The sequence below is a fragment of the Anser brachyrhynchus genome, assembly GCF_964034855.1.
Source record: "Anser brachyrhynchus genome assembly, chromosome: 3".
In the NCBI taxonomy this organism is placed as follows: Eukaryota; Metazoa; Chordata; class Aves; order Anseriformes; family Anatidae; genus Anser; species Anser brachyrhynchus.
This window is the reverse complement of record NC_137696.1, coordinates 73894220-73908968: the sequence shown is the minus strand read 5'-3', so window position 1 is coordinate 73908968 and position 14749 is coordinate 73894220. Positions and strand designations below refer to the sequence as shown.

Here is a 14749-nt window from a genome sequence, read left to right as displayed (position 1 = left end):
GAGGTATCAGCGTTATTCCTGGCTGCTGCCTGAGGATGTGAGCAAGGAAAAGGCTCCTTCTTGTCAACACAAGGAAATGCAGAAAGGAGCCCTGAGCTATTGAGCATTGTCCCTGTGCAAATAAGACCATCCTGAGATCAGCCAGCTGTTGTTTGCTGCTCAGGGGGCACCGTGCATTTCTCAGCACTACTATAGCTCTGATATTAATATACGTATTTTCAAAACAAGTACATTAGTCCTCATCTTTTGTGACTGGGGTTTTCAAATGTAAGCAGTTTGGGATCGTTGGCTTGCAAAAAAGAATCATGTCCAACAATAAAACAGATGTATGGTATGCTGTCATAGTGGATGAACCACAAGCAGATACGTTACCAAATGAGTAAAGACATGTTTTTTCACGCATTATGTTCCATAAAAAGATATATGTATGACTTCAAGAAACCTGAAAGATTGATCCCTGTGAAGTCTGCATTAACAGAAACATTGACAGCATTTCAACAGTACTGTGAGAGATATTCTGTAGCAACTTAAATATTTTTATCAAGAATATAAATTGCCTTAAATTTCCAGATTTTCCTCCTACTGGCTGCAAGCATCCTTACAGAAACGGCCTCAGAAATCCAAGAGTTCTCACTTGATAGAGCCTGTACACCTCAAATAACATGAAATGGCAAAGAGGTCTGTCCAGATACCCACAATCTAACCAGCTTATATTACCATCCACTGGTGCAAGAGATCACTTTTAAAACCAGAGCACCCTTGGACATACATCCAAATGTATCTTCCAAAAAGTTTGTATTTCACTGCCTAATTGCAGATGTAGCTGCATTAATGTGCGAATTTCTTCATGCTTGCATGCTGGATTGCTATCAAGATGAATGACCCATGCTAGCATCCCTGCAACTCTTTCATAAAAACAAAATTTGAATAAAAGTTGAGGTATTTCTTACAAGAAAATGGCAGTGTAACTGGCTGTGAGAGTGCACAATTTTGCATTAACAATTAATTTCCGATCAGAATAAGAAAAAAGAAGAGGTTAAACATAGCAGGTGTCTTTATTCATACACTGATGTGGCACATGAGAGTAATGACATGTTCATGTCATTACTTTTTCTGCCAGATTTAGGTTGTAATTTTGGACTGAGTTTTCCAGTGGGTGAGCTTGAAATACAGAGCCAGACACTAATTCCAGGTTTGATAATTAGGACACCCATAAGCAGAGAGGTATTGTAAAGTTTGTGTCCCTGTTGCTATATGGAGAGGGTCAGATAACTGAGATTAAAGCACAAAAACAAAATCATGTCAGCACCAGGATTCAGCGGACTGGAACCGTGTTCCAGCAAGGCAGAGACAGTGCTTCTGCCTGGCTTGCAAAACAGGCTTGTGCACAGTAAGTGACTGCTAGTCTGCGTGCACGTGTTTCCCCCTTACTTCTTTTTCTTTTTTTAAGGGCTTCTGTATCATCCAGATGTGGAATAGGGAAAAATCTGGAATGCTAGAGAAACTCAGGAGCTAAAAACAATAGTTTCTTGAACAATTCTGTTTACAGAAACTCTTCTCTTCCTCATGCTCACTCCTGGAATTAATTTGGGCTAGCCACCATTCACTTGGGATCTATTTTACATTAAGTGATATTTACAAGTTTACTTTTCATCTGTTGGCCCTTGTTTGGATAATGTTAATACAGATGAAGATTCAAGCCATGAGAGAAAAGAATGCAGGATCACAAATAGAGCACGTGGAAGATTTTTCTTCATAATTTTTAAATACAGATTTCCCTGGGCTCTAACATCCAAAATGCTTGTAGATGGGCTGACCAGCAAGGACCTTCTCAACAGTGCTTTAGGTATAATTTTAAAAATTTCTGCTTTTCCATCATCCTTAATATGGTCTCAACACAAATTTATGGGATGAACTTTGCATCCCAATTAGTTAATTTGGTTTTGCAATTTTTTTAACATATTTTATGAGACTGTACCTCTTGTTGAATTTCTAGAAAGGAAGTTGTTTTTTTCTTCTCTCTCTTCTCTCAGTCAGATAACAGTATAATAAGAATAAACAGGATTTGTGCTCAAAAGAAGGGCACTTGAAATTCAGTGTTCTCCTCTCTTCCTGTGGCAGGATAGCTGGTACAAATGGGAGAGGGATGGTCTGCAATGGAAGTAGCCTGAAGTCAGCAGTTTGTCTCTCTTTTGTGTTGATAAATTCACCAGTGTGGACCCCTAGCTTGTATATTGTTTGTTCGGTGAAAACTGTGGTATTAATAGCAAGAAGTCAAAAGCTGTATTGCTGCTCCTTGTTAAGTTCATTCTCCTTACAGCATACAAACAAATTTTGTTTCTCACATAATCATAGACATCATTATCTGTAGGTGAGGTGGATAAATATGAACACTCATACCGTTCATTAAAGCAATGGGTGGACATGGGGGTGCAGATTCACGTGTAATATGTAAGAATTTTTTTAAGAAATAATGAAGAAACTACAGAAGATAGCTTCTGTTTGCCTCACCGCTACCAATGGGATGGGTTCAGAATGCCCCTTCTAACAGGTAAATTGTCCAGCCTCTTTATAATGACCTGCACTTAATGAAGATCATAAAACCCCCTAGGCAGTTTTCCCAGTGCGTCAATACCCTTAAAATTAGAAACTTTCTTATCATTTCTAATCTAATCTTGCTTGCAGAGACATAAGCTTACTGCTTCCTGACTCATTGACTTCGGTCTCAGGGGACAGATTATTCCCTTTTCTTTTCTTTTTTCTTCCCCCAGGCAGCTTTTTACATGCTTGAAGACTGGTATTATTTCTCACTCAGCTTTGTCTTTAAGCTGTCAAATCATCCTGTCTTTTCCACTGAGCCTCCCGCACCCGCAGCTGTGACCTCTGATGGATGCTCTTTGCAGATCATTGCTATCTGGCAATGTTCTCCTCCCGACATCCATGTTTTGATCATTCTTGATAGCAGAGGGACTGCAGTAGCTCCCGGTGAGGGTACTGCTCCCTGCCTAGCAACAGTAACCCCTACAGCAGCACTCCTTCACCGCTGTCCCTCGGCCCTGCCGGGCTCGGCGCCTGGTGGGGCCATCGGCTCGTTGTCCTCGGGCTTCGCTGGAGGCCGTGGGCCCCTGTCGCTAGATGGCACCAGCTGCACGCTGGACCGGAGAAAAAACACCGACAGGACGAGTTTCCACTCGGGGAAGTTGGTCCCTCTTGCCAGAAACATATGGATGAACTATTTGTGTGATAAACATGTATGTATGTAGGTAGGTTTTGTTTCCAGAAGCTGTTCAGGCTTCTTAGAGACAAATAAATATCTTTTTACCACTTCTCACTGCGGTGTCTATGTATAACATGACTGTTCTCATAGTTCTCTGGGTCTCCTCCTAGTAGCCTTTCTTGGTACAGCTTCTTGTCAACATTTCTTTAATATGCAAGTACTGGAAATAATGTTTAGATGTCCCACCTAGGGACTGGTTTTATGAAGCACTGCAGGCATAATCCATGAACCATACTTGGTATATTCGTGATTTGAGGGGAGATCTGTATTAATAGTATAGCTAGTGAAAGAACCCAGGCAATAAGAGTTTCATTATACGGAACAAAATGTCATAGTAGGCTTAATGGAAGAGGGTGGTACATCACCTACGGTAGAAGGTGTTATCAAACTGTGCAAGTTGGAGAAACCATGAGATCACAGCACACAAGATATGTAACAATTTTTTTTTGGTATATAGGCACATCTTATAGATGAGAGGTGAGTGACCTGTTGCAGTCTTCCTTATTGTCAGACTCTTCTGTATTGTCTTTTATTTTCTGATATGGTTTAAAATGCCTCCTTTTAAGATTTACTTCTTCCCCATACCCCACTCTTTTGGTACTTGTTGCTTACAGGTTCTTGTTGTCCATCTGGTTGTTGCTGAAGTGTAGATGTGGCATCTGTACAGGAATGTTAGGTAACCAGCAAAACTTGAGTCTACGTACAGCTCTTGGTCTGTCTGGACCCATTTGAAGAGTTTGCAGTTATAGACTACGTGGTTGAAATTAATACCATTTCTTATCGTTAGTGTGAAGTTTCATGGGAGACAAGAAAATATTGCCAATTTTCAGAAAAATATGTTTTTTTTTCAACATGTAAACATATGTGTGTGTGTGTGCAGGGTGTATACAGTGTGTATGTATGTAGATGTACATATATATGAGCTATGTGGTACTGCTGCTTGCAGTAAAAATATTTAGGAGAAATTCAACTCCGTTCTTACTATGATAAATGCCTGTCGCATTCAAAGCTTCAAAAAATATTTGAGTTTCTCCCCAGAGCCATTTTCATTTGAGAGCTACAAAAAAGGTAATACGATAACCTGTAACGTCTTCTTGGTGTAGCTGGACAGTTGAGTAGGACTTTCAGTTTGTTTGTCAGCGACCCGTACTTTCATTATAAAATATCTGTAGTCTGTACTGTATTTCGTCATTATGCACTTCATTTCAACATCAATTGTAACAGCATGTTTCAGCCAAGCAAATGGATTCAAGTAAGCCCCATCAGCTTTATTAAAAAAAATATATTCTGATACTTGACTTCCCGTCAAATTAGGTGCCAGCATTTCTTTTTGACCACAGCAACATCCTAAACAGATCCCATTTCCCACCTTCTTATCTGTATCTTGCACTATTCAGTTAAATAAAACCATTTCCTCCTTCTGTCCTAAAATGTTTTGCATATTTTCATGATGTGTTTACAAGGGAATGTATTTTAAAGGTGTGTGAGTTGACCCTAGGTATAGTCTAACAGACATAAAGTCTGTCCTAACTGAAACCAGGACGTATGCAAAGTTTGTTGGAAAAAAATGTATTTGGTGCAAATAGTTATTGTGTGTTTTGTATAGATCTACAAAAATAATCTTAAACATATTGCAATGGGAAGGAGCAATTTTATATGACAAATGCATAAGGATCAGTAGCTTCATCATCCTGACTAAGCAGCATAGGCTAAGATAGGGATTTCTGGAATATTTAAGATAATTTCCCACTGGTAGGTTGTCTCCCAGGAAATATTAACACTATGGCAATATTTCTATAGCAAATGACCCATATAAAGCTTTAACAGGAAGAGAAAAAGATGGATTTTGTGGCTTTGCGTAATCACTGTATGACCTGTCTTTTACTTCTGAGAATAGGTAAGCGTGAAACCAATAAGAAGGCATTCTGAACCATGGAACAAAATCAGATTTTTCTACCTGTAGAATACTCACTTTTGAAGACATTCACACATTGCTGTAGGGATTATGGTATCATGGAGAATCAGACAGATTTTACTGAATATGCTTCTCCAACAAAGGGTAGTTGCCTTTGCGTGGATTTAGTACTCACCCAGTGGACTGCAAGAGTATTATTAAACAAGAATTGTTATCAAATGCATTTATCTCATACAGGTTGATAAATCTGATCTGTTACATTGCAAACTAGTGTGGCAATGTAAAGTAAGGAAGTGAATTATTTTGAGAGAGATAATTTCCTCTCAAATTTAACAAGGGATCCTGTTCTGTCTCCAAGGTATATCCTTCCTGCTTTGTATTGTACTGTGGAAACATTGCTGTGTTGGTGTAAATATTAACATATAACCAGGAGGAAAAGAAAAAACAACCAAAGAAATGCATACAAAACCATGGAAGGTCATTCAAACTATATATGTAGTCACCTTTCAAACAAATAACATGCATTAGCGTTCCTCATGAAGTCAGGCTACAAATTCTGCCATGTACCATGTAATTCTGATGACTTTTTTTATTTGTACTGTTAGTAAAAAAAAAAAAAAAAGTGAAGTGTTGTTATCTGTTACTAAAGGAAGGGATCTGCAAGCATGGGATGAGACAGGAAATCTACTCTGCAAGCAAGACAAGGACTGCAGGGTGTGGCTAAGCCTGGCAATGGGAGAGCAAAGTAAAAGTGGTCTGGGCTGGTCTCAGCCATTTGAAAACTCTAATAAGAACTGATAACATAGGAAAATAGTCTGGCTTTCTCTTCCAGTGTCTATGGACCTCAACAAGAGACAAGAATAACTAGATTAAAAAAAATAATAATAAAAAATCATTTGACTGTGGTATTGCACTCCTAGGAGGCTTGGCCATTCTGAAGCAAGGTCACTGAATCCTGCTAACTGGGGTAGCTACAGTGGCAATGGAGCCTGCCCACTGCCAACAGCTCACAACAGCCCTTTCTTCTCATGTGGCCCATTGCCAGCAAGTCATGCAGTTTAGCTGGGTCATGGACGGTACTTGGGAGATGAGGGGCAGGACTAGAAAGCAAGAGGGTGAAGATTAGGGGCAGGTTGAGTGGGGTTGCTATCTTCTTTGTGACAGGAAATGGTAGTTTTTAAGCATGCTTAAGAGGCTTCAGGAAAAACATAGCATATTTTCAAGAAAAGATCCAGTCTCACCTTGAAGCTGACTTTGGCTATGGCAAGCCCTCAAAGCTGCAGCTTTGCTGTTTGGTGCTGGCTGTCGTAGGTCTTCGGTCTGTGGTGAACCGCAGATAGTGGACCGGGGAGGGGAGGGATGGTGTTCAGCTAAGAGATGATAGAGAAACAACAACATCTAATCTTGAAACTCTGTCTTCTATTTAAATATAGCTAAGGGTCATGTGCTGTTTCTGGCAGCCTTTGACACAGGAATCTCACCTCACATGAGGATGGGAAGGAACATAGTGGTGCCCCCTCGATATATCAGCCAAGAAGTAACAACAGCTGCTCTTGGCTTCCTTAGGAGAATTTCTAGTCATTCAGCCTCCTTTTAGTTTGAAACCTATCTTTAGCTCCCAAAGCATTTTAATTTTTGCAGTAAGTTTCTCATAGGCCACAGGAGTAGAAAATGAGTAGAAGAGGAAGTGACCCATGAAATGTTTGAAGAGATGGTGTTTTGTGTGAGTTCTACTGAAGTGTTTTGCTCAGTATATTAAATATTTATATAGCCCTGCAGTCACTATTAATCCAAGTAGTCATGTTTTCCCTAGCCCACCATGGATTCTTACCTTATAGTCGCCCCCTTGAAATTAATCAAGGTGAACATATGGAGTTGTCACCACTGGAAAATAGTTTATTATTTTAGCAAACAAAATATTTTAGCAATTCTATTTCTGTCTGACCAGAGTTGGATGTTGCTAAAAATATTGGGAAGGTTGATATTACATGACCTGTAAACATTTGCTTTTGCAACTACACAGGTAAAAGAAGCAAATCAAGAATCAGACTGTATTTCCACTGGTAATATGTGATTTCTAAAAAACTGAAGTGTGAAATGCAAAGAGTTTATTTTGTGATCATAAAAATCCTTACTTTTCTGAGAACATCAGAGGAAGAGTTTTCTGTTTAATTTGATGTGGCGTACTGATGCATGTTCTTTGGGAACGCATTATTAATAGACTACAACTTGTCCTTTTAGTACTAGTCTATTTTTCATTTCCTAGCTCCTCTCTTCCGTCTGATTTCTGTCATTTTTTCCCTTCTCTTTCCCTTTCTGTACCACTTGAACATCCAAGAGTGGTTTGAAAGATACTCTCTTTTGTAAGTAGCCATTCATATGTCCAGGCATACAAGTTAATTCTTAGCTTTGACGAGCATGGGTTCATCATACTCCAAGTTCAGTCTTGTGATGGGCAGCAACCCACCTCTATATGATTCTGAATTCCTGGTCTCTGATGGCCAACCCAGACATATTCCTTCTTTTCCCCTCCGTCTTCATTGAAACACTACTTTTCTCTTTTTCTCACTTGAGTTTGGTATCATAATACTAGTATCTCCATTGACTCCAAATTCAGTACCGTCTTTTCACCTCTGCTCCTAGTTAACTAAGAGGTGTAAATAGCTAGTATTCTTCCTATCTGAACTGGACCGGGTTGCTTTAACTCTTTGGCCTGTTAAGGAAATGCACAGTCTCAGGTAAGGAATTGAGACAATTGCACGGCACAATAAAATACAGATTATTTTACATCTGTCACATTTCTTTTGTGCTCTTATGATACTTCCCTCCTATCTTCCAGGACTTGCATCCTTTTATTCTGTTTTTAAACATCGCTGTCTTCTGGGGGAAAGAGAGGGATGATTGATCTCTTCCTGTTGCTCCCTGTTCTTGCAATCTGCCTGAGCCCAGGCCTCCAGAATATAACCACATCTTACCCCATTATCCCAGCTTTACACTTTACTCTGCTTTCTTATCTTGGTTTATGCTAACATTTCCTTCCCTCTGTCTCTCGTTTCATTTCTGCTGCTCCTCCTACTTCATCTTAAGTGAAAGGAAGTGAAGAGGACTTGTCTAATGGTATTTTAAGCATCATCTCTTTTCTCCTCTATTTGCTTACATTAGTTGAAATGTAAATTCTCTTGCAAATTCTTCTGTAATGAGGGTTGTTTTCTTGTGTATCTGTTGAACCTCATGTTAGTTGTTGGAAATGTTTATTTAGACAAGAAAAGAAGCCAACAGCAATAGTCAAAGAAGTGTATTTCTGCTCACTCTAAAAAACACTGGAAAAACAATATAAAACATAGTGGAAAGCAGTATACAGTGAATATAGTTGTCTGCATCACCATTTATAGAAGATTTTATTTCAACTCCACTCTGTTTATCAAATAAACAACTGTTACGTACAAGGCTGCATTCAGACTATAGTTAGGAAAGAGGTGTAAGTTGTTACTCACTTCAGAGTTGCAGAGAATCTGACTATGGATATTGATAGCTAAGCTATCAAATTGCCCTTGAATTTAAAAGAGAGAAAAGTCACATTCCCAAATACTACTTCCATTGTAAGAAAAGGTTAGTTATAAAAACCACTAAATACAAGCTACAAATTGGCAGCTGAAAGTTTATTTTTCTTGGCTGAATTCTAGGGATTTTTTTCAGCTTCATACCTCTCTGCTTAGCTAAATCATATAAATAGTGGTTAAATTCTTTTATATTCAATCAAGTAGCTGCCCATTAGAAGCAGTGACAATCCCCCAAAATACACTGTGCTTCTGTGTTTTAATTCTGGAATGAAACCTTGCCAGAAACGTACTTCTTAAACGTTTGTCTCTTTTATAATCCAAATAACAGTTAAGAGATGAAAACTGCATTGTCCCAGACGTGGAGCCCAAAGGAGTCAAGAGCCAGTGGGGTGTAAACTGATCCTGCCAAAGAGAAGCGTTGTAATAAAGAGCACAAGAGAAATCAAAAACTGTGTTTCCCCAAATAGATGTATTATATTGGAACATCAAACTGTAGGCTTCAATAATGTAATTTTGTGACTGTATTAGAGGAGGACAGTTGGATTAAAGAGTGCATTAATTGTCTGTGCTGTGCTGGAGGACTTCTGCCAGTCCCTGCAACCACTGTGCAAGTTCTTTCTGAGTTTGGTCTGGGGGTTTACATTTCCAGCTGTATACAATTCCCATCACGCTTATTATCACAGCTGTATTACAAGCAGTTAAGCTATATGGCAAGAAGGTGCAAAGAACATCTTGATCAATCAACAGTGTCAGATTAGACAAGAAAAAACAAACCTCAAACTAGAAACTAAAAGAAATTATGGTAATACACATAGCGGAAGTTATATTACTTTGAAAACATGACATGAAGTAGATCTGATAAGAAGCTCTGAAGCAATTTCTGGCCATGTTTTAATATGTGGCAGCTTAGACAACTTTTTAATTGTTTATATTTCTGTCTTCTGCTTAAAAATGAAATATATTTTCTGAACGGATATATAATGGACTGCAAAGACAATTACTATTTTTGAAAGCATATTTGGAAGATGGTTATAAATCCCTGCAGAGGCTAATTGCTAATTTGTTATCCTAGGCTGTATTTCAGAGAATTCACATAGACTCAAAGTTGTTTAACAACAAGAATGGAAATTGAAAAACTGCATTTGTTCCATGGCAACATAGTGCAGACATCAATAAATTACAAAGTAGTACATAAAATGCATAGGCATTTTCTTCCTGCTCCATGTCATTAGATTAAGTTTTCTTTAAAAAGCCCAATCGGATGAATATATTGATTGTGATGTTGATTATTACGGTCCTCTTGATTCCATTTTTGTTATGGTGTTGTGTTTTTTTTGTTTTATTTTGTTTTCTACATTTTGAGAAAGTGTTTACACAGCCAAAGAGCCGGAGATTACTAGTATAGACTTTGGTATACATACCATATCTGAAAATTATATAGAGACGCTTGAGGTAAAAACTGGGACATTTGTTTTGTTATTGTTGTTTTGCTTTCACTGATTTGTGAGCATGCATTAATACATGCCAATATCCATATAACTACATATTAAGTGGTATTCATAAAATAGATAAAAATTGAGAGATTTTATTTTAGACACTTTGCAGATAGCGAGTGGTCAGTTGTAGATCTGATGGTCACCGTAAGTCCCCTATTTTGATATAGTGAACTTGAGGGCCACCAAAGCTTCTCTAAAGGGTGCTCATAGTTCCACTTTTAAAGAGTATTTTGAAACTTGGATGGTCTACAAGAATTACTGCAGGCTAGAGACATTACTTATTTCTCAAGAATGGTGCTTGTCTGAAGAATTACTTTTCTGCTTTTAAGAACGAGAGTTGTATGAGAGTAGCACAAAACCACACTCATTAGCACTAACTTACTTTCTCCTCTCCTGTGTTGGCTCCAGTAAAATTACTTCTTTTCTGATTGCTTACTAACTTTGTGTTCAGTAGAGTTTTCTTATTAATTTTATGGTTTGATGATGCTTTATAAAAATAAAGTACAACATATGCCATAGTGGTAGCATTTCCTTAGAAAAATATGCTTCATTTCTCACTGTCAAATCATTCCATTTGATTGTGAGGGCCTAACATGATGCTCTTTCTCTATCGTGCTTAGACGTTCACAACTCTTTTTGGCAACAGGGTTCCTCTGGCTCTGTTGTCCTCCTCAACAACAGCTCTTGGCTTCAGATAATAAGCAAGATTTTCAGCTTTTTTTCCATCTGGATTTCAATAAAATCTTGCAAGCTTTGGTGCAAGATTATAAGTCTATACTCAACCAAACAGTATTCACCAGACTCAATAGTATGTTAGGAATTAAGTTAAACTCTACTTTCCTGACCCAAGTCGACCTAATTACAGTACAGTGTGCTTTAATGAGGGTTCTTTCAAAGTATCCGTGCCTCATACAGCAAAGAGCTGGAGGCAAACTTCAGATCCCCGTGTCAAGAACTGATTCATTGCCTGCCTGCAATTAACAATTGGGCTTAAGGATCTGGATAGAAAACTAGAATAAGACTCTTTCACCTCATATATTGAATCCAGAGTTGTTGACCTTTTACACTTCAGATGTAACTAAAAAAAACAAATATCACAGATTTATCAGGCAGCAAATACTTCACAGAGTATGGAGAAAGAACACAGTGTTGTTTAAATTTACTCAAAGTCTGTAAATTAGATATACATCAAAGAAGAGTCCACTCAGAGTGGGAGGATAAGGAAAAAACAACAGAGGGTGTCCAGCAGTAAAGTTTATATCTTTTTTACCTTAGGGTAAAAAGAATGATAGATAACTACATATATAAATGAATGTTAACATCTTTCTTTAAATGTTTGAGCCTGTGATAGCCAATGCCAAGCCTACTTTGTGTGTATCCCCATTCATTCTTGTGTAATGTGCATTTTAAACAAAAAAGGAGAGAAAGAAGAAAAATTGTCATAGCATAGCACATGAAATACAATTATTAATGATATTTCTGGGGAAAAAAATGCATTTTCTGTAATTAAAAACTATATTGCTCACCCCAAACAATATTTGCATTCCAGGAAAGAGGGTCAAAAAACACCACAGGAAACTGTCCTTGGTAAATCTGCTTTGTTTAATAAATTAATAAATTAATTAATTAATTAAAAAAAAAAAAACATTGCTCTTGGCTAGCTCTCAAGATAAATGTCATGGCATCCTGTAATTCTATCTGCAAGGACATGCTTATATCCCCCTGGTAAGGGCTGTTACACGTCCTGACCTAAATACTATGAAGAACTGAAAACGTGACCTGGTTAGAAGCTGATAGATTTTGGTTGAGGGATTTTCCTCCGATCTAGCAGTCTACTCTGCAGCTTTTGGAAGGGAATCTGTCAAGTCACAGTACAGAGTAAGACATTTTTGCCTCCTGTCTAGCTGTAGTGATAACAGCCAATTTAAAACTTCTTCTGGGAGACTTTTTTCCTGCTATCTTTAGATGTTTGAATGTGTAACTCATGAAATAGTATTACGTTTAACACTTGGTATATTTCTTTCAGTCTCTCTTTGATACTACTGTTTCAACCATACATGTTCTCTCTTTCATTAAATAGTTGAAGTTCAAGTGGTTTAAATCGTATTTTTTCAAACTTGAGAATAGCATTACTCACATACCAGAAGGCTAAGTAATGTCTGGGATTTATTAAATCGTTCAGCAAAGTTGACCACAGACAGTTGCATATAGAACAAATGCTGGAAAAAAATAATCTTGTGTTGGTGATGTTCATTACACTATAGCACATGCAGACTGCGAGCCACACACTTGGTATCATTTCTATCTATATAATTACTATATTTCTTTTCAGACCTTTGACTAGCTTGACATTTTGGTTACAAAGGGTTTGAGCACAGAGGAAATACATAGTCTTAGGTCGTAGGAATGATGCAAAAAAAAGGTAACTAATGTTAATTTGACAACTTGGTAGAGCAGCTATGGGTTATACCAAGGTATATCTTTATTTGACGTGATATTAATGAACAGGCACCTTTTACTGCCAACTTAGTCTTATTACATACTTTTTAAAATCTTACATTCCCGGTGTATTTGCAAAATTCTGTTTCTGCTATGTTTAGCAAAAGGAGCATTACTGATGTTGGAAAATGTACCATTTTTTTTTCTTTGCATTTGTTCCTAGTATTCCACATACCCGTGAGTTTTGCCAGCTTGTTTTATCAGCCTTTCACAGATAAAATACTAGTTGTGAAAACTGCAAGAATGTTAACATGAATATTATTCATCAGACAATGCTAAAATAAGAAGTAACTGAATAGATGTTCTTGGGGATTTTGTATCCTTACAATTTTCTGAACAAACATTAAACTTATTTTAAAATCACAAACTTGCTATCCAAAATTTGAGCAAAGGCAACAGAAAGTCATTATTTGTTATGTAAGATATCACCTGTAACTTAGGCATTATTTACTCTTGTAAGTAAAAGAACATCAAATAAAATAAGTGTGAAAATTCCGTAATAGAAAAGCCATTACCAACTTATTTCTGCTACAACATATCCTTTTGGTTTCATTGTTTTTTGTTTATATTGAGTTACAACCCAGGGAAATTTTTAAACTTTGCTTTGCCTTTTTAAATCCTATTGTTTGCACATAAAAGGATATTTGTTGTGTGGATTAAGTGGTTTATGAGCAGGATTGGTTAATACATAATTTTGTTCTATTTTTTAGAAGAATGTGGGATGTATTTCCCAGAAGTGAAAAATCATCCAGACAAATACTTACAAAGATGTCCCGAGTCTGTAAAAAAGTGGCTAAAACAACTGAAGAGTGCTGGGAAGATTCTGCTATTAATTACCAGTTCTCACAGTGACTATTGCAGGCTCCTGTGTGAATATATTATTGGGTAAGTGAAATGTCCTTTTCAATTTATATTAGACAGACATCAACTGGAGATAAGGCTGAGATATAGGGAATTTAATTTGACTTTGTTTATGTGTAGTAAATCACTTGGATATGAGGTTTCTGTTGGGTCTGTCTCTAGACAGAGTGTAACAGCTACTCAATACAAACCAGTTCATTTCTGAGCCTGTGAGCTGTATCTGACCCACAACACACTTACATCCTACATCTTTTCTGGGCATCATAATGGGTTTAAAGATGTCAGGGAATATCTTTCAGGCCAACACATAATTGAGGACATCATCTGAATCCCAGTTTTATCATACATTTTTGCTACATTGTCTGTGCCTCTCCAGTCATGAGCTTAAGTAGTAGCAATATTCCAGTTCCTTGCATTCAATGTGCACAGAAAACCTTACAAATATTTCTTCCTAACAATGTTTTCCACATGATGTTTGTGCATGAGGAATGTGTATTTGCAGATCACAGCAGAAGAGATAAAACTTGGCAATTGGTTGAGACTTGCAGTTGCTGATGACAATTACTTTTCATCTGTAATTTTAAGAACATGACCGGTCAAGCAGAATTCAGTGAAATGCAGCCAGAACTACCACTTACACCCCTAGAAAGGAATTAATCAGTGATGCTAATAGCTAGGTGGGTGACATGGTGAGACTATTCAATAAGCGAATCAAAGGAACAAAGTACTGCAATGTGAGCCAACCTTGGCTCTCCGGATATGCAGGAGAACAGCAAAGTGAATACAGCAGCACAGTAAGAAAACCACGGGTAAGGTGAAAATCAGAGCAACCTCCCAGAACCAGTCCCACCAGTATCACCTCTCTTTTGTACTATCTGGGCTAAATGCTAAATGGAGCATCAACTGTGTGAGTTCTCACTGCCTTGCACATAAATTTTACATGCTCATTTGAGTGTGAAATCTATCTCCTTTCTAAAAGCAATTCTCCTTTAAGTAAGATGTTTGTGAATCAACTTTTTAATGTAGATGTAGTGGGTTTTTGAATGAAAATTTGATATAAAACTAAAATCATTGGCCACATGTTATGATTTTGGATTTCTTTTCCTTGGTGAATTATGTTTCAGCAGTTTTAAGGCATCTG

The 14749-nt window shown here is 37.5% G+C and overlaps 2 protein-coding genes across 2 annotated transcripts in view; one reads left to right on the top strand and one right to left on the bottom strand.

The window, feature by feature from the left end:
* COL10A1 (collagen type X alpha 1 chain) overlaps positions 1-12104 on the bottom strand; it is an 89064-nt gene extending 76960 nt beyond the window's left edge. The window contains exon 1 of the mRNA XM_080586860.1: positions 6434-12104. The gene's annotated coding sequence lies outside the window, so the exon portion shown is untranslated. The remainder of the gene's footprint in view (positions 1-6433) is intronic.
* Positions 1-14749, top strand: part of LOC308192863 (dermatan-sulfate epimerase) — a 201412-nt gene that overhangs the window by 88759 nt on the left and 97904 nt on the right. Inside the window, exon 7 of the mRNA XM_080586857.1 lies at positions 13458-13632. Coding sequence (XP_080442983.1) covers positions 13458-13632 — 175 coding nt within the window. The remainder of the gene's footprint in view (positions 1-13457; positions 13633-14749) is intronic.